The sequence below is a fragment of the Narcine bancroftii genome, chromosome 6 (genome assembly GCF_036971445.1).
Source record: "Narcine bancroftii isolate sNarBan1 chromosome 6, sNarBan1.hap1, whole genome shotgun sequence".
Lineage (NCBI taxonomy): Eukaryota > Metazoa > Chordata > Chondrichthyes > Torpediniformes > Narcinidae > Narcine > Narcine bancroftii.
In genome coordinates this window covers 161,211,799-161,233,283 of record NC_091474.1, presented here as the reverse complement: position 1 = coordinate 161,233,283, position 21,485 = coordinate 161,211,799, and the positions used below count along the sequence as shown (strand labels likewise).

General features: G+C 36.5%; 1 protein-coding gene across 2 annotated transcripts in view; it reads left to right on the top strand.

Moving 5' to 3' along the window:
* tmem214 (transmembrane protein 214) overlaps positions 1 to 9,381 on the top strand; it is a 77,551-nt gene extending 68,170 nt beyond the window's left edge. For both annotated transcript variants that reach the window (XM_069886512.1, XM_069886511.1), the window contains 3 exons: positions 1,177 to 1,345; positions 1,840 to 1,991; positions 6,967 to 9,381. In XM_069886512.1, the coding sequence (XP_069742613.1) occupies positions 1,177 to 1,345; positions 1,840 to 1,991; positions 6,967 to 7,093 (448 nt within the window). In that variant the 3' untranslated portion in view covers positions 7,094 to 9,381. The remainder of the gene's footprint in view (positions 1 to 1,176; positions 1,346 to 1,839; positions 1,992 to 6,966) is intronic.
* Positions 9,382 to 21,485: the final 12,104 nt, after the last annotated feature.

Sequence of the window (21,485 nt, the reverse complement as noted above, 5' to 3'; positions counted from 1 at the left end):
CCTATTGGAGGGCCTATTTACGTTGATCTGAGTTTTTGTATATTGATATTATTAGTTCTTAGTTATATTAGTAGGTATGTCAAAGTTGAAGTTCGCTACTTTTAATGTTCGAGGTTTAAACAGTCCGATTAAGCGTAAATGTATTTTGGCGTATATTAAGAAAATGAAAATTGATATTGCTTTTTTTTTACAAGAAACACATTTGAATGTCAAAGAAAGTATGAAATTGAATTTTAATGTTCGAGCCTTAAATACACCAATTTTTGTTTAGATGGAATGTAAAATTGTTACAGCAATATAATGTGCCTATATTAAAACATTTAATGAAGTTATGGACAAAGAAAAAGAAAATGATAGATATTAGTGGTGAATTGTCGGCCTTGACTCCGTTGTATAATAATCAAGCTTTCTTTCTCAATACATAATTGAAGTTTATTACATTGGAGATTTAAAGGTGTGGAAAATTTGGGAGATTGTTTTAAAGAAGGTAAATTTTTTATCTTTTGATCAGATGAGGGTTAGTTATGGAATTGTTAAGAATTCTTTGTTTCTTTATTATCAAATTTGATCTTTGGTAAAGTATGTGTCTGGTAGAGATAATGATTTTACCTGAAGGGTTATATTTCAGTTATGTATTAAATATTACAGGATATAAATTTCAACTTGCTTTTGTATATTTAGCATTATCTATAGTGAAAAAATGTATTGTTAGTATGTGGAAAGATACAAATATGATTGATATTAATAGATGGCATAATGAGATGAAATATTGTTTAATAATGAAAAAATCACATGTTTTGCGTGATAATGATAGGTTTTTTTTGTTGATGGGTGGTTGTTATATTCAGAATATTTGCATTTTGATTTGCATTGATTGGATCTTAATATGTATGCTTAATTTTTTTTTCTCTCGTGGCTCTCCTTAGGAGAGTTAGCTGAAAGAGGGGGGGTTCTTTTTTTTCTTTTTTCTTTTGTGTGTGTGTATATATATATATATACATCGTTAATGCTTGTTTATTGTTATGTATATTACTTATTATCTGTATTTTGAACAAATAAATAAAGTTTTAAAAAAAAATGTCTGAATCTTTGAATTGCATTTTAAGCTTTCTATTGCCAAAGTGCATGCTGGTCCAATTAGTTTTTGATCCATGTTTCCTTTTATTATCTTCACAGTTGGATTGAAACAAATATTCCTCATTATTATTCTGAAACTGTAACTATATTTGGACCAAGTCTTGAAATGGGTTGGAGAAAGCTCTCTGAGTCAGCAATGTATATAAAGGAGTTGTTGTTAAATCACATTTCATGGATCATTGAAAATCTGCCCAATTTTGCTGAATGGGTAAGTGGTAATGTTTTCAAAGAATTCCATGCGTGCAGCAGGTGTGAACCAACTACATCAATTTAGTGCAACAATACAGATTTTTTTCACTTAATTTTACATTATTGAATTTGAACAATTGCTAACTTGCCATCTGCTTTTCACAATTTACTTTTCTTTTGAACTTGAACTCTGACTCCACATTTTGTAATGTAAAAAAAGTCGAGTAAGATTTGTTGATCTCCATTCTTTATTCCAGGTCTTTGGTGTAGGTTAAATGGAGGTTCGTAATATTAATCTGAAGATTATCTCAAAGTATAGATCCTTGCATTGCATATTTTTGGTGTGCATTACACTACTAGAGCTAACTTAAGGGTAGAGTAACGTTCATGTGGAAGCTGTAACTTTCGTGGTACTTGTTTTCACCCAGTTTCATGTCGTGAATTTGTGAAAATCTGAGACTAGGACATGGTGTGAAGTCTACAGTGCTATAATTCATATCTTGTTTTTTCCAGCTTCACTTTAAACTACCAGATGCAGTGTTTGGCTTTGTAGAATATATCAAGGCATTGCTTCTCTTTGTTCATCAGAGTTACTTATTACCAGCTGTGGAATATATGAAAATATTAATAATGAATTGGTGGAGACAACTTGTTAATTCTTGCGAGTAAGTACCTGTAATGTAGTCTGAATTGTTCTATTAGATGCTTGGAGCTGAAATTATCTTTGGCATAAACTTCAGTGTGACTTTCATTCGGAGTAGAGTGTATTTGTGTATATTGAATTATTCCAGTGCAAGCTTATATGACAATTGAATTTCACTGGAAATAGTAAAAATCTGCCAATTTGGCACCCTTGTGGCTCTTGTCAGATTGGATGGACTTTGGATGTTCATACCCCAATAAATATTTCCTTTAGTATTAAATACATAAAGGTGTTGTTGAAACTCTGCAGCGCCCATAAGAGGCAAAGGTATATCACCAACATTTTGGGCCTGGGCCCTTTGCCAAGGTATGAGCAAAAAAGCAGGCAGGTACCTCAATAAAAAGGCAGGGGGAGGAATGAAGAAAGGGAAGGGGCCTAGTCCAATAGCCAAGATGCCATATGTGTACAAGGAGAAAATCTGAGAATTGATTGCAGACCTATAGGAAAAGAGAGAGAGGATAGGGAAAAGAGAGATGGCTGTGGAGATGGAGGAGGAAAGGAAGTATTGGGATAGGGGAAGAGAATGAGGTGGGGGGGGGGGGGTTTGCGATGCTAATGTCAACTTAACAAGGTGATGTTAATGCCATCTGGTTGGAGGATGCCCAGATGGAATTTGCAGGTGGTCTCAGTCTGGCAATGCATAACTTTGTTTCCCTTTGGTTGCATTTTTTGCCCCACTAAATCAGAAGAGATTAAAACAGTGGTTTTCAATTTTTTCTTTCCACTCACATGCCATTTTAAGTAATCTCTATGCCAGAGGTGCTCTGTGATTAGTAAGGGATTGCTTAAGGTGGCATGTGAGTGGGAAGGGAAGGTTGAGAATCACTGCTCTAGACCCAATTGTTACTGAAATATTTTGCTTGAGAAAAATGTCATTGGCCCATTTCCTTTGGAGTTATGAAACCGTGCACATAACGAGTCAATGAGGTACGATTAAAATAGTGTTTTTTTTTTAACTTTTTCTTTCCACCTTAGCAATCCCTTACTAATCACATGGCATAGGGATTATGCAATCTTAGCAAAGATAGATAAAAGACATAACAAATGTTTTGGGCTTGAGCCCTTCAAGGTATGAAAGAATGTAGGTAGGCACCTGAACAAAAATTATTGAGGTTGGGGGGGGGAGTGAGGAGCACAGTCCTACAGGCAGGAGGTAATAAGTGGATCAGGGAGGGAGGGCACACCAAGCAAGGGGAGGGGTGGAGATGTCTACATCAGAGAGACTGAACACAGACTGGGAGTACCTTTGCTCTATCCACATTAGTGACAGGGATCTCTCAGTGGCCAACCATTTCAATTCTGCTCACTCCCATTTTGGCATGGTCTCATGTACTGTCAAAGCAAGACATAAATGGAGGAGCAACACTTAATTTTCCATCTGGACTCTCTCCATCCAGATGGCATTAACAGAGACTTCTCTGGTTTATGTTGGCCTACTCTGTTCTCTGTCCCTTCCCATTCGCTCTGTCTTCTTTTCTCCAGGTCTCCACCCCCTTCCCTCTCCATTCACTGAACCATCTTTATTCCCCCCCCTCCCCAACTCCGCGTGCTGATGTGGCCTTCCTCCCTTATCCACCTACAGTGTTACCTCCTGCCTGTGGGCCTGAACTCCTCCCCTGCCCGTCCTAACCCACCATTTTGTTTGGGCGCCTGTCTATATTTTGTCAAACCTTGATGAAGGGATCAAGCCTGAAATGTTGGTTATGTATCATTATCTATGCTACATAAAGTACACTGTATGATCTGCTCAGTTTCTCCACCATTGTGTGTTTTTTTTAAAGACTTTATTTAAAATTTTATAACATGAATACAGTAAAGAATTACATTTAAATAAAAATAGAAAAAAAGAATTTAAAAAGGTATGATTACAATATTACATCAGAAAACTACACAAAATAACCCCCCCACCCATTAATTGTAACACAATATTAATAGTCTAACTTAAAATTAGTCCAACCCTCCCCCCCCAAAATAAAGAGTGAAGAGTTAATAAAATTGACAATATTATATATGGAAAAAAAAACCCACTTACAAAAAAAAGAGCTAAAACTTAACCTAAAACAATTCTAACAACAACAAAAAAAAATTGTCAATACTAAAATATCACACTTAAACATATATTTAAATCAAACTTAAATGCATATAATTAGCAAACGGAGTCCACTTTAACTTATAAAAAGACATCTTATCCTGAATTGAAAAAGATATCCTTTCCATAGTCAAACAAAATTTCATTTCCAAATACCACTTATCTAAAGTTAGTATATTTCTATCTTTCCAAGTAAGTGCTATACATTTCTTAGCCACAACTAAAGCTGAATAAATAAATGAAATCTGATAATCCTCTAAACCTAAATCGATTAATGATTGCAAGTTTCCTAATAAAAATATATCGGGATCTAATACAAGATGGATATTATATAAACTGTTAAAAACAGATTGAATACCTTTCCAAAACTGTTGCAATCGATCACAAAGCCAAACAGTATGCAAAAAAGTATTGGCCGTCTGATCACATCGAAAACAAGAATCCAACTTACTAAAACCAAATTTTTTAAATTTCTCCGGCATTAAATATAGCTGATGAATAAAATTATAATTAATCATCGCTAGTCTAGCATTAATTAATTTCCGAATACTATTCTGACTAATTTCCATCCAAGCTTCTTCAGCTATTTTATGTCCTAAATCTTTTTCCCATTTCATCTTATCTTTATCCCAGTCTTTTTTTACTATCAATTTCTTGTAAAATACAATACAAATCAGATATATATCCCTTTTTTGGTATTGAAAGTACATATTCTTCAAAACTAGATTCAGGCAATAAAATCATATGTCAACCACATAACTGTTTTACAAAAGATCTTAATTGATAATATACAAATATAGAATTTGCACTAATATCATATTTCCTTTGTAATTTGTCAAAGGAACAAAAACAACCCTCAGAAAAACAATCAGATAAATTTTTTATTCCCTTCTTTTCCCATTGTTTCAAAGTGGCATTAGAGACCGTAAAAGGAACAAGTTGATCATTATATAATGGCAATCTTCCAGAATATATATTTTTAAGTCCCAATTTTTTAAGTTTACTTGTCCATAAATTCAATAAATGTTTCAATATTGGTACATCATAAGTTCGTAATAAATTTTTATTCCATCAAAACAAAAACTCATGAGGAAATTTTTCTAAAATAACCGCCATTTCTATCTTTACCCAACTAGGTGGGTCGTCCATATTCATTAATGCACTAAGAAATTTGAATTGAGCTGCTTCATAACAATGCTGAAAATTCGGTAATCTTAAACCTCCAAATTGAAAATCCCACATCAATTTTCTCATTGCTACTCTCGGAAATTTTCCCTTCCATAAGAATTCTCTAATCGTTTTATATAAATTCTTAAAAAAACTTTTTAAAAAAAAAAAATAAGGAATTGATTGAAACAAATATTGTATTCTAGGAAAAATATTCATTTTTATGGTATTAATCCTCCCTAGTAAGCCCAAAGGTAGATCCCTCCACCTAATCAAATCTAATTTAATCCTTTTTATTAAAGGAAAATAATTAATTGAATATAATTCTTGAAATTCCGTATTAACATTAATTCCTAAATATTTAATTTGTGTAGTCCACTTCAAATTTGTAATATTTTTATATACTGAATAATCACCTTTACAAATTGGTAAAATTTCACTTTTAGCCCAATTTACTTTGTAACCAGATAATTGGCCATAAATTTCTAAACATTCTTGAATTGCAGGTAAAGAAATATCCGGATCCACCAAATATAATAAAACATCATCAGCAAATAAATTAATCTTATATTCCTCATTCAGAACTCTCATACCTTTAACATTTTCATTTTGACGTATTAATTGTGCTAAAGGTTCAATAACTATAGCAAATAAAGCAGGTGACAACGGACATCCTTGTCTAGTAGATCTTCTCAAACTAAAAGATTCTGAAATTTGGCCATTAACAGCAATTCTAGCCTTCGGGCTATTATATAAAGCCTTTATCAATCCAATAAATGAAAAACCAAAACAAAATTTCTCAAGTACTTTGAACAGAAACTTCCATTCCACACCATTGTGTGTTTTTACTGCTATCTGTATTGCAACTTATTAGGATACTTGCTATTCTTCCATTGCATTGCCAGCATTTCCTAGTCCCCAACAGCCACACCCTTAGCTTTACCTTTTTGGGTTGTTCAAATGCATTTGAGAAAGGACATTAAGCTTGATGTAGTTTATCCATTTCAAATCCTCAGTGACTCATCGGGCTCCAGATTTGTGGCTTTTTGTACCATTCCTTTGGTGTCGATGGGAGGTTTTTTGATCAGCAAAGGGCACTGATTAAATTACTAATTTATTCAAAAAAAAAATCAATGAACTCCTCCGTATTCATCCAAAAGTTGATGTCATTAAGTACTGATGACTGAAAAAAGGAGAGAGGAAATTTTCTTGTATTTGCAGGATGGTTTTACATTTGATAATTTGGGGTTTAGGTACAGGTGGTAGAACAGAATGTGCTTAATTGGTGTATTACTGTTAGGATTATTACTCACGCAAACTTGATGTTTAAACTTATTCAAGCGCTGCTACTGTATTTGCACTTGTGAATGATGTGAAATAAATAATTGAATGTTTTAAAAGCAATAAATCAAGAAGTCTTGGAATAACTGTAAGCAACTATTGAATTATTCTTTCACTAAACTTGAATCGATGCTGACAATCTGACCAAAACAGGAAATTATGGAATGCACAGCAGATCGAGCAGCATTTGTGTGAAGAACAATGTTTCAGATCAAATCTCTTGACAGATACAGCCTAATTTGCTGAGTTTTCAGTGTGAAAGTGCACACTCAGCTCGCTTTGTATTTTGAACAGGCATTTGCAATTTTATTTAATTATTCACATCTTTGCTATACTTTAGGGGTGAAATCAGTTGGGACTGTATGAAGAAACATTTTGTGAATGCCACACATGCAACATGGAGTTACCTGCTGAATACAACTACAGCCATCAAAAACTGGGCAGCCTCAATGATTTCCAGTCATTGAACCAAGTAGTAATTACACTGTTTTTGACAATTGATTGGATTTTTGCTGTGGGGAACTTGGAGAATCAGTTGAACTGAAATAAGTAATGCCATTTTCTTCTTTTAAAAAAAAAACAATGGCATGTATTTTGTACCCAATTTTTTCCAGAACTCTTCTATGCTGTATTTACAGAATGTGTTCTTTGCATTACAAATTTGAATGAAAATTCTCAGTACTTATTAATATTTAATATGCTAGAAATAGCTGTTTACTCAATTGCAAAAGTAATGATTTCAAAAATAATATGAATACAGCATTTTAATGAATATCTAATTGTACACAATGTGACAACCTGAGTACAAGATCATTGTAATGTTAATAGCTCTTGGCTAATCATCATTCTTGGTGGTTTGTGTCCAGTTATCATATTTGAGGTTGAATACATTCCTGTTGCATGTAGACTTTTGAAGGGTTTTATGTGAAATATTATTTGTAACAGGTATGGATGCTGAAGTTCAACTGGTTTATTTAAAATGTCAACTTTTAAACAGGTTGCCAAATCTGATTTCTATTTTTTACCTCTATGAGCGTAAATTCTGGCACACGGCCTTGGATCAATATTTTTGTATGGCTGCCTGGTATGCTGTTAATTACAGTACACCTGTTTAACACCAGAATGACATCACACTATTAATTGCTTAGTGATAATAACACAGTGGCAGGACATCAAAGGTCATTTTAAAGATGTTACCTAGTTATACTAAACATTGTCAATTACAGTGCAAATTTATATAAGGGTGTTTTGTTCTGATCTTGTTGCTTTTTGCTGTTTTTGTAACAATTTGCAAATATTAAACATATTCTATTTCATCAGTCCAGTGAAAATGTGATGCAGCCAAAATAGTTTTGATTAACATCTCCCTGGAAAAAAAATTAGATGGCAAGTGAAATATTGTCAATTATGTTGCTGTTTTGGTCCATGTATGTCTAACTCAACTTCCCAATATGAAAAGATTTTAATTGAAAGAAAATTAATTGCAAAGGAATTCCATTTTCAGCCAATGCTTTGTTGAATTATTTATTTCAAGAGGCTAAAACTGATTCATACTTCATTTATAGATAATATTCTATTTTTTCCCCCATTTGCAACAAATGCTCTCCTAAATGTTGTTGCCAGAGCACTGGCTACATTTAGTTAGATAGCAATGGAGCCTAAATAAGTCTGTAAATGAAAATAAATTCAAGTTTCACTTAGATATTGTTCTGATTAAAATTAAAAGTATTACAAATTGGGATGAGAATTTTCCCTATCAATTCTTACTTTCCTTCCTTTGATTTCTTGCCCAACATAAGCAAATTCAAATTTGCCTGTAAATATGTTGTATCTGTTTTGAACATCCCATTTGGCTCCATTTATAATTTTTTTTTGCTGTTGCAATGGAACATTTGTTTGGACACTAATTTATTAAAGGGTCATTTTAACTGGGGGAAATTATACAATGTACATGTGAATCGGAGTGCTAGTCAAATATATCTATTGCAGGACAAATGTGTTGTCTGCAAAAGTACATTTAAATCTTGAATTAATTTTTGGTGAAAAATAAAAGTATTGAACTAGTGCTTTGAAGGTTCAATTTTAAATGTCTTTCTCAACTCTGTTCAAACCATGTCTTCCCTCAAAACTGACTTTCCCCACAGTGCTTCATTTATCTGGGTATTTATCAGATTTTTCAAATCTCTTACCAATAAATATGTTTGAATAGTTGAGTTGTTAATCATTGCCACTGGAGGATCATGTGACCTCTTGGTGGGAACCTGAGCAGAAGCCACCACATCTGTCAATCAACGTCAAGTCATGGTTAACCCCTACCTTATGACTGGCTTTTTCAAAAGGACCACACACGTCACCAGCTCTGTTAATCATCTGGGCTGAGCCCACTGACCAAAAGAGGAGTATAAAACCCAACATGTGGAGCAGCTGGGGTCTCTTCCCCAAGGGTCGAACCCAAACTCCACTCCATGAGCCAATGCTGGTTAATCAATGTGTGCCATTTATGGATGCGGGGCTTTTGTGGTTAGCACTAACCAACCATCATTGTACTGTGCTTTTGAATTAATCTTAGTGCCATTCCTGCACTGGGTTGAGGGGTGGTGGTACTGTTGTTTCAGCATTATGTCAACATTTAGCACGATTTGTGGTGCATGCTTATTTAGTAGTATCCAGTGCGATGGTTGTACACACTATGTGAGTGATTATATTGCCTGTTGCGAATTTCCAGCACAGGCAAATAAAGACTTGTTAGAATCAATCTGTGTCCAGAATCATTGCTTCTCAGACCAATTGAACTTGTTCCTTACATAACAATGAGTTATAATGGATCTGTGTTAATATTAATCCTTAGTTTAATGTTAAAACTATATTTTATCTAGATATGGCTTAATAAGTTAGTTTTAGGTGGTCAAGGTAATGGACAATGCATTAACATTTCAATAGACACACATGGTTCTTTGCAGCTGATGGCTTCAGCATCATTAAATTTTAAACACCATTGACCATAGAAGGCGGTTTGAAAGACAGATGGCTGAGGTTGAAGCCAAGAGATGAAAAGATATATGATGGTTCTTGAGATAATGTAAACAATGGTTGTTATTTCAGAAACGCCTGTATAAATGTATGGCCATTTTGCTCTCGTGAACAGACATTATGGAGGCATAAGAGGACTTGGATGTGAAAAGATATGAACTTCAAAGACAAACAATGTCATATACCATGTAACAGGAGAGATTTGCCAGAAATATTGAAATGAGAGACAAAGAATACAGTTTAAGAAAACCTGCTGCTCTGTTCAGATGCAGAACAGACCAGCAGCAATATTTCCAGCAGAGGGGGAAGAAAGCTGCCTTTGTTACTCCTGGAAAAGGAGCTTTAAAATAAGTAAGCCCACTTCTGACTGTCTCTAAGATAAAGTGGGCAGTTTCAATTCTTGGAACACAGATTTCAAAAGTCTTCATTTAAGAGAAGTAAACAGGCTCCAGAACTCTTAGGCATGATGAGAGGGAGTTTGTGAAATCTCTAATGTGAAGAAAATCTCTCTGAATGATGACTCATCAAAAGAATTGCAAGTTTAAAGAGGCCTGAAGATGTGATGATGTTTAAAACCATCTTATAATTATTTCTGAAGTGAAAATTTAAGACCTTCAAGCAAGACCAAATGATGCTGGTTTTAGACTACACACTCACTTACATTTGCGCGTAGTGGGGGTTTAAGTCAGAGATAAGAAATGTCGTGTTGCTATAGTTTAATTAAAACTTATTGTGAGTTTACCATTGTCTGATGAATCTTTGCCATTGCTGGTTCCTTTGTTAATGCTAACAAGTCTTTTAGTGCCTAACAAAATTGAGAGGGTTGTTAGTTCGTAACAAAATTGGGGGTTTGTGATAGAACCTAAAATCTGATCTTAATTAAAACTTATTTGATTGAATAATATTTAGTTTGCTTAGAAATATTTATGAAAGCTAATTAAAAGGTGTGTGTGTATGTAGATCAACAATTACAATGGATTTTGATAAATGTTTGGCAACACCAATCTGTGTAGATTTGAAAATGGATTCTTGGTAAATGGGTGCAAAAATTGCAGTTGATTATGCTTTAAACCTCAAAACTAAATGTGGGCCAAGTGACACTTTCCAACAGGATATTAAAAAGTTTTTGGTATCACCAAACTTATTTGAAAAAAGTTGGGGGTGGGGAGGATGAGTTGTTGCTGAAGTTTTTAAAATGGACTTTTCAGAGTTTGGGACTTTAACACACAAACAGTTACATATGCGCATAGTGGGGGTTTAAAGTAGAATTTTTAGAGATAAGTAAGAAATGTTAGAATTCAAAAACTATTATTTTGAATTTACCATTTTCTGGTGAATTTTTGCCATTGCTATTCCTTTATTCCCAAACAAAATGGAGAGAGTTGTTAGTTCATAACAGAGTGAAAAGTTCAGAAATAGCAGGGAAGTTGCTCATAAGGGAAAATACAAAGAAAATTGTTTTTTTTTCCCCTGTGTGCTTAGTGCATATTATAGTAAAGGAAGAAGCCATTATGTGTTAACAAAAACAGTGAACTTGGAAATTTTTGAATGTGAACTGCACAGGAATGAAGAATCCAATCTGCAGGTGAGAATATTTTCTTACTTTTAAAATGATTTTTATTGTTATTTAAAGTATAAACAATTGAATGGTACAATTATACAATGTGCTACTAAATTAGGGAAAACATTACAAATATGATCATAATTAATAAATCCTGAGCACATTTTAATAAAGCATAGGAACAAAAAAAAACAAGAAAAAGGAAAAGAAGAAATTTCAAAACCCCTTCCTCTAAGCAAGGTTGAAAATTGACATATATGAATCAAGTAACACCTTCTTGGAGAGGGACAACACAGCTCCAAACTTCCAAAACAAAAAGAAATCTTAAAATTATAATAGTAGTCCGTAAATGACCCCCATATCTCTTGATATTTGGATCCTTGATAGCATATCTTTTTTTTCTAAATTTAAACAAGACATAATATCATTTAGCCAGTGTGCATGTGTAGATGGGGTATTATCTTACCATTTTATCAAAATTGAACATTTGGCTATCAATGAAGTAAAAGAAAATTTGGCTCTGAATGGAAATGAGTAACATTTTGAGATAATACAAAAAGAGCAATTAAAGGACCAGTTTCCAATTTTAAATTTAAAATCACCAATAATGTTTGAAAAACATCCTTCCAAAATTTTTCTAAGTTAAAGCAAGTCCAGAATACATGAACTAAAGAGGCATCACTTGTTTTACATTTGTTTTATAAAGAATTTGTATCTAAATAAAAAATGGGACAATTTTGATAGATGTGCTCTGTGGATGTGAGAATATTTTAATCCAGTAAATGATGGAATAAATTTACAAGGTGCTTTCATGATAGATGAAAGAATTTATTTTGTACTGGTACAAAACAAAAAAACTGGGGGAAAATGGAAGAATTTCTGAAATGAAAAAATGTACAAGGAATGTTGATAATATCTTGACCATATCATGCAGATGTTTCAGCAAAATTATGGATAAATCAGTGAACAAAGAGAAGCAGTGGAGATTCAACAGGACAGGCCACAATCATGGATAGAAATGGTCATTGTTTTGGGTCAGTGCTTTTTATCGAGAATAAGTAGAAAGGTATGATATCAAGTACATTAAGGTGGGGAAAGGTTAATAGATAATTAGGATATTGAACCATAGGTGGAAGAATGTAGGGGTGGGAGGAGGAGGAGGAGGAGAGTGGGGGGAAAGACCATGGGGGCAGGAATGGGTAGGAACTGATTAAGGTGAGAAAGATGAAACAGACAGATCATAGTTATCAGAATTTGGAAAGATGAATGTTCATACCATTTGGTTGAAGGCTGTCTAGGAGCAAAATGATGTGATGTTCCTAAAGCTTATCTTCAACCTCTATGGATGAGGCTGAGGACAGACATGTCTGTTGGAATGGTTAGGGAGATTTAAATGGTTGGGAAGTGGGAGCTTCTAGTTTAGACTCACAGACAGGGTGATCACTTCATCAAACACATGCACTCTCTATGGTTTGGTCTCCATTTGTGGGATAGGTGGTGTGGAAGTGAGAAATGGAAAAAATCCAGAATATGGCTTTATGAATGGCTTGAGGGAGTGAGGAGTATTTTCTTGAAAAAAGAGGTCTCTTGGATGTCAGGAGTGGAAGGCTTCTTCCTGAGAATAGATAGAAATGAGGAATTGGGAGGAAGGTATAACCTTACAGGAAGCAGGAGAGGTGGAATCCAAGTAGTTGTGGAAATCTATAAGATTGTAATAGAGGTCTGCAAACAGTTTGTATTCTAAAATGGAGATCCTGAAAGCGGACAGGTGTTAAAAATAATCTGAGTAAATTTAAGGGTAATCTGAGTAAATTTTGGATATGTCAAGTTCACATGTAGAAGAGGCAGCACCAATGTAGTATTGATCTAGTGAAGAAAGAGTTAGGGAATAGTTCTTCAATAGAATTGGAACACTGTTTCCACATCCCTGACAAGAATCCAGGCAAAGCACATGCCCATGACAACATCCTGGTTCTAGAGAAAATGAGAGTAGAAAGAAGTTAAGGGCAAGGATACCCTGCAAAGTAGAATATTGGTTGAGGGGCACCAAATTGCTCAGTATTCAAGAAAATGAAGCACCTTGTGACCTTCCAAATGGGTAAAGAGATTGCAGATCCATATTGAAGATGAAGTGGTGGGGGCTGAGGAAACGTGTTTTTCAGTGGAAAGCATGAATGTGTCATGCTGATGGCAAGGAACTGGTCAGGATGATATCAAGGGACAAGAGCGTGAGATTGGGGTACCAAATTGTTCAGAGTTTCCCTAACTAGAGACCCTGGATGAGTTAAAATCCCAAACTGCTGAGATCCAGATAATAAGCATTTCTTACACAAGGAGCAGGTATGACCAGTGAAAGTCTTATCACCTGAGCAAAGTGGAGATTCTGGATGAGAATGGAAGCAACGAAGGATAGCTGTGACAGGGCCTAAATGACATAAACTGGCACAAAACTAAATTTGGTGCAATAAGGGACAGCAAAGCTTCACTCCCAGAACAACAATGCTTTCTACCCCTGATTTGATCACCAAAACAAGGAAGAGCAATTGTGCACCCCCATGCCCCCTGGTGATCTTTGACTGTCCAAGAAAGCATTCCGTTTGGATGGAGTATCTGGCTGAGTACTGAAAATCTATGCTGGCCTGCTTTCCAATATATTCATGGTTAGCTTCAACATTTCACTCTGACAGGGTGTGGTGGCCGCCTATTTCAAACTGGCCTCAATCATACCTGTGCCCAAGAAGTGTGGTTATCTGCCTAAAGACTAGTGATCTGTGTGACTCAATAACATTTGGAACAAAGACATTTTTTGCCTTATATATGCCCGTGCTCCACAATTTTAAATTTGCAGTCAAACAATGCACATAAAGTGCACATTCCAGGTTTGACCATGAAGAGATTTACAGCAGTTTCTACACAGTCCCCTCATTTCAGGGCACCATGATGTTTGGGACATTTAGCTTTTAAGGTGTTTGTGATTACTCAGGTATGTTTCATTGCTTCACTGGTAGAGGTATAAGAGAGCAAGGCTTGCTTCTAAGCGTTTGATCAACCTTGGAGTCTGTAGCTGCCATTTTTCAACACCAGGACCAGAGTTGTGCCAATGAAAGGCAAAGAAGCCATTATGAGGCTTTAAAAAAACAAACAAGAATGAAACAGCAAGAGACATCACCCAAACCTTAGGATTACCAAAATCAACAGTTTGGAACATCATTAAGAAAAAAAGAGCAACCTGCTCAAGGGACTGGTCTTCCAAGGAAGAACTCCACTACTGATGACAGAATTCTCATAATGAAGAAAAAAAATCCCCAAACACATGTCCAACAGATCAGAAACACACTTCAGGTAAGACTGGCAAGAAAATGTATAAAAATACATAGTACTATAAAAGAGAGACAATGTAAATACAGAGGTTTAAAGTTGAAAAAGAGAAGGGATAGGGAGGAAAAAAGAGCTTTGTTATATGTATAGAAAATAGTGTTTCTCTGGGGGAGGGGCTGGGGAGGGGGGAAAACCGTCACTGTGAAATTGGTTGACGCTTGTGAGTATTATCGCAAACCAAATGGAAAGAGGAGTTGTGGTTGCCTGGCAAGGGTGTAAGAAAGCAAGGCTTGCTTCTAAGGGTAAAAGTATTGGTTGTGGGGATTTTTGGGGCATTTTGTGTTTTAAGTGTGTTGTCATGTATTGAGAAAAATAAGGAAAACTTTAAAAAAAAAACAATAATGGAAGAAAGGGGATGGGGAGGTGAGGAGGTGGAAAAGAAATGAAAACAAAAGTATAAGATAGCTATGTTGAACTATATGACCATAAACATCAATGGAATACATAACCAAATTAAAAGGAAGAGGCTACTAACACTACTCAAAAAGGTAAAAATAGATATAGCATTTGTACAGGAAACTTATCTAACCGAGGCGGAACATAGCAAATTGAAGAGAGACTGGGTAGAACACGTAGTGGCAGCATCATATAATTCAAAAGCTAGAGGTGTAGCTATACTAGTTAATAAAAATGTACCAATTAAGATAGAGGAGGAAATAGCAGACCCAGCGGGAAGGTATGTAATGATAAAGTGTCAGATATAATCAGAATTTTGGAATTTGCTCAATATTTATGCACCTAATGAAGACGATCAAGAGATTATGCAAGATATCTTTTTGAAGATGACAGATACACAGGGAAACATTCTGATGGGGAGGGGGGGAGATTTTAACCTTAATTTAAATACAGAGTTGGATAAAACTGGAAAGATAACAAACAAAAAGAACAAAGTAGCCAAATTCATGATTAAATCGATGCAAGAAATGAAACTAATGGATATATGGAGGAGGCAACATCCAAAATAGAGGGAATATTCATACTACTTGAGTAGGCACAGGACATACTCAAGGATAGATATGTTTTTTGATGTTGGCCCAAATTCAAGGGAGAGTCAGGAAAACTGAGTATAAAACTAGACTACTTTCTGATCATTCACCCCTGCTATTAGCAATAGAACTGGAGGACATCCCACCAAGAGCATATAGATGAAGGTTAAACCCCATGCTACTGAAAAGACAGGAATTCAGGGAGTTTATTGAATGCCAAATTAAGACATACTTTGAAATAAACACAGAGTCCATAAAAGATAAGTTTATACTATGGGATGTGATGAAAGCCTTCATTAGAGGACAGATAATAAACTATGTAAGCAAGATGGAAAAGGAATACAACTGGGAAGTAGAGCAGTTGGAAAGGGAGGATATAAAGAAAAAGAGAGAGTTGACAGACATAAAAATAAAATATGAAATATTACAAATGTACAAGGTGGAGAAGAACATAATGAAAACAAAACAAAGGTGTTACAAATTGGGAGAAAAAATACATAAAATAATGGACTGGCAACTTAAAACAGAGCAAGCTAAAAGAACTGTATTGGCGACAAGGAAAAATAATAAACAAATCATATACAACCCATAGAGATCAATGAAAACTTTAAGGAATTTTATAAGCAACTGTACCAAACTGAGAACAAAGGGAAAAAATGATAAAATAGATGAGTTTTTAGCTAAAATTGAATTGCCACAACTGCAAGTAGAGGATCAAAATAAACTGATAAAACCGTTTGAAATAGAGGAAGTACAGGACATATTAAGAAAGCTGCCAAACAATGAAACACCAGGAGAGGATGGATTTCCAATAGAATTTTATAAAACATTTAGAGTTATTAATCCCACCCCTCCTGGAAGTAATGAATCAGGTGGAAGAAATGCAAAACTTGCCAGAACCATGCAGGACAGCAATAATCACAGTAATACCAAAGACGGGGAAGGACCCATTAACACCAGCATCATACAGACCAACATCCTTACTAAACACAGATTATAAGATAATAGCAAAATTATTAGCAAATAGATTGGCTGACTATGTACCAAAATTAGTAAAACAAAACCAAACAGGATTTGTAAAGAAAAGATGAACAGCGGATAATGTTTGTAAATTCATTAATTTAATTCATGCAGCTCAAGGGATTAAAAGACCAATGGTGGCAGTTGCATTAGATGCAGAAAAAGCCTTTGAGAGGGTAGAGTGGAACTACTTATTAAAAGTGTCCAGAAAAATGTATTAATTGGATTCTTTGGCTTGGCTTCGCGGACGAAGATTTATGGAGGGGGTAAATGTCCACGTCAGCTGCAGGCTCATTTGTGGCTGACAAGTCCGATGCGGGACAGGCAGACACGGTTGCAGGGGAAAATTGGTTGGTTGGGGTTGGGTGTTGGGTTTTTCCTCTTTTGCCTTTTGTCAGTGAGGTGGGCTCTGCGGTCTTCTTCAAAGGAGGTTGCTGCCCGCCAAACTGTGAGGCGCCAAGATGCACGGTTTGAGGCGATATCAGCCCACTGGCGGTGGTCAATGTGGCAGGCACCAAGAGATTTCTTTAGGCAGTCCTTGTACCTTTTCTTTGGTGCACCTCTGTCACGGTGGCCAGTGGAGAGCTCGCCATATAACACGGTCTTGGGAAGGCGATGGTCCTCCATTCTGGAGACGTGACCCACCCAGCGCAGCTGGATCTTCAGCAGCGTGGGTATTATAATAGGCCGTTGGCAAAAGTAGTGGTTAATGGATATGTATCGAGCCAGTTCAAACTGAGCAGATAAACTAGGCAGGATGCCCATTGTCTGCTTCATTGTTCACCTTGGCAATAGAACCATTGGCTGTGCTGATAAGAAAGGAAAATAAAATAAAAGGGATAAAAAGAAAAGAGAAGGAGTATAAAATTAGTCTATTCACAGACTACATAATGGTATACCTAACAGAACCAGAAGGCACTTTCAGATGGCCACAATACCCGACTATAAGCCACACATTGTACTCCTGTGTGGTTGTCTGGTGGCGATCTGAAACTGGAGTACCCGGTCAGGAGGTCTACTTACCCTACCCTTCTCCAGTAGGTATAATATCCTGCTTGGAGTATTCCTCATTGCAGCTGAAAGCAGTTCAGGCAAAGCTGCTAGCAGCTTTGAGGTGGCTAGCAGCGGGCAGGCTGACTGTCAGCTGGTGACCTGCTGACAGCCACCCTCCCTGCTGGTGACAGCTACCTTCCCCGCTGCCGTCACATCCCTCCCTGCTGCCTGATAGTCCCCTGGCATGGGACTACGGGGCCGTGGCGGCCGGTTGGGGACTACAGGGCATACTCTCGCACACAAAATCCCACTAAATTTAAAAGGTGAGAGCTTTCGATAAGTCAGGATTCTCGGGGATAGCCACCCCGGCCCCGAACTCTTCCCCCCACCGGCTTCCCCAGCCCTACGTCCCACGCCAGGGGCTTCAGGCTGCGAGGATGGGGCTGTCAGGCAGCAGGGAGGCGAACTATCAGACTGCTGTCCCAAGTAGCCGGCTTTCACTGCTACACGGCTATCAGTCAGCTGGCATGTTCAAGTGCCAGAAAGGCGTCCACTCCGTGGCCACCTAAATGTGCCAGCTGAACTCCCCCAGCCGCAACTGCTGGCACATGATCTTCCTGGGAACACCTAAAAGCAGCTAGAGAGACCAATATGAGCTATACAAGAAATTGAAGAAGTATGGAGAAATATCTGGGTACAAGTTCAACACAAATAAAAGCAAATGATGCCAATGGGCAATGTGGACTATACAGAACTCAAAAAAAATCTCCATTTTAATGGCAATCACAAGTGACATGATATCTTGGTATCAGGATAGATAATAACCTGAACCACCTGAACAAACTAAAGCCACTTTCAGGTGGCCACTATATCAGACAGTAAAGCAGCTTATCGTACTCCTATGCGGCTATCGGGTGGTCACCTGAAAGTGGAGAACCCGGCCAGGAGGTTTACCTCCCTAACCCTTCTCCTGTTGGTATAATATCCTGCTCCAAGAATCCTCTGTTGCACCTGAAAGCAGCTCTGGGCAAAGCTGCTAGCAGCAGGCAGGCTGTTGACAGTCATCTGGAGACCAGCTGACAGACCCACTGCCTGATAGTCCCCCGGCATGGGACTACGGGGCTGAGGTGGCAGACGGGGGACTACAGGGCTGGGGCGGCCGGCGGGGGACTACGGAGCTTATGCACGCACACCAAATGCCGCTAAATTTAAAAGGTGAGAGCTTTCGATAAGTCAGGATTCTCAGGGACGGCTGCCTCAGTCCATACTCCCCCAGAGTCCCGTACTCATCGCCTCAGCCCCATACTCCACACCCCCTCCCCGTACTTTCCCTGCCAGCCGCTGCAGCCCCGTACTCCCCGCCGGCTGCCCCAGCCCCACAGTCCTGTGCCGGGGGCTTCAGGCAGCGGGGAGGGGGCTGTTAGGCAGAGGGGAGATGAGCTGTCAGACGTCTGCCCCTGCCCTTGCCCGGACCCAGGAGCCGGTGTTTACTCTATGGTCCCTCTCCCCGCTTCAGACCATCCAGATAGCAGAACACCTCCTTCAGTGCTGCCACCTGAACGTCTCTTCACAGACACTTGCAGCCTGCTCCAGAGCTGCATTCTCCAAGCGATTCCACTGAAAGTGGTTTAAATTATCAGCCATTAATAAGGAAAATACAGGAAGACTTGGAAAATTGGAAAGAATTACCACTAACGTTGATAGGGAGGGTGAACTGCATTAAAATGAACGTGTTCCCATGGGTACAATACTTATTTCAAATGATACCAATTCCCTTGACAGAGAAATTCTTTGTAGAACTAAGGAGAATAATAAAGAAGTTCTTATGGAAGGGTAGCACTGGACAAATTAACAGAGAGATATAAACAAGGTGGATTGCAGTTACCAAACTTCAAAAACTATTACAGAGCTGCACAATTAAGGTACTTATCAGATTTTTACCAGACAGGAGAAAAACTGTATTGGACTAGGATAGAACTAGATAAAATAGGAGAAAAGGTACTGGAGCATATACTTTATAAATGGGATGAAAAACTGATGCAATATAACAATTCATCAGTACTGTATCATTTACTTAAAATATGGAAGAAATACATGTAGAAAGAAAAAAGATAAATTGCCAAATACCAAAAATGCAATTGACACAAAACCCACTAATCCCTTTTACAATAGACAACCTATTTTTTTAGAGAATGGGAGAGAAAAGGAATCTAGAAAATTGTTTTTTTTTGGAAATAATTTATTAATATTTGAACAGTTGAAGGATAAATACAGAATAACTCACAGTACAATGTTTGCATACCATCAATTGAAGGTTTATTTAAAGGACAAATTGGGAAGCAGATTGAGACTACCAGAAGGAACTGTAATATATAATTACAGATACAATGATAATTAAAAGATTTATAACAAACGTGTACATTAAGCTGCAATGCAAGGAAAATGATGAAATAAGGTACAAACCTAAACAAAGCTGGGAAAATGATTTAAAGATAAAGAACGAAACATGTACTGGAACTATGAAGAACACAATAAACACAAGGCTACGTATGATACAATATAATTGGTTACACAGGCTATATATCACTCCTCAGATATTAAAAGAGTGGGACCTAACAATATTGGATAGATGCTTTTGCTGTAAACAAGAAATTGGAACAACAATACACGTAATTTGGGCATGCACAAAAATATATACTTTCTGGGAAGAGCTAAGTCAGATATTAAGAAAAATCACAAAAAAACAACATACCAAAAAATCCAGAAATTTTTCTTTTAAATAATATGAGATCAAGAACTAGGTCTCAAATTGGATAGAGCCCCAAAAAAGATTCATTATGATAGCCTTAGCAGTAGCAAAAAAATGTATAATGTCAACCTGGAAAATGGAAGAGAGCCTGAAAATACAATGGTACATGGAAATGAATAAGTGTATTCCATTAGAAAAAATTATGTATAATTTAAAAGACAAATCTACCTTGTTCAAACAAATTCAAGAACCGTACATGAAATATGACAGAAAATGCCGGCTTCGGACCTCCATCTCCTAAAGTGATAAGAAGATAAACATGATTAGATTTAGTGTGCAAAAGTAGACAACACCAGCTTTTTTGTTTTCTTTTGTGTGAAGATATTATTTTCTTGTATTTTATATGTTTAATATTTAGTGGTTTTTGAAGGGGGTGGGAAGGGTTGGGGAAGAAAAGAGGGAAAATATCACTGTGTATATTTAATGAAAAACATTTATTCATATTTTTGTTGATATGGTTCATAGTGCAATAAATTAAAAGTTACAAAAAAAAAGAGAAAAAAGGGGGAATAACACACTCTCTTTATACATTAAATTCATTGCAACAAATGGTACCCTCTGTTACTTGATTTTTAAACAAATTCTGAGCATATTCTTTGCCTTGTGCATAGTTTGTAAAAATATTGTACAAATATTTTTAAAGTAACTGGATAACGCAAAACAAATCTATAATCTTTATCATATAAAACTTTCTTAACTGGATTAAATTCTCTCTATTTCTTTAATAGAACTTATCTCGTCTGGATAAAATCCCTTCCATAGTTCAAAAGTCCATGTTCTCTAGCTCTTCTCAATGCCAAACCTAGAAGTCTCTCTCTATCCTGGTAGTTCAAAAAGGATAAATTAGGGTCTCTGGCTTGCACTCGGTTTTGGTCTCAAAGCTCTGAGCTCTCTCAATTAAAATCTTGTCCTCAAAATGATCTTCTCCATATATCTTCAGTATCCAGTTTATCTTCAGACATTCCCACTGTTTTAATATTATTTATTCTACTATAATTTTCAGAATATCAACTTTTTCCAACAGTTTTTCATTCATCGAAGTTAAACTGGTCATTGTATCTTGACATGTTAGACCTCTCTTC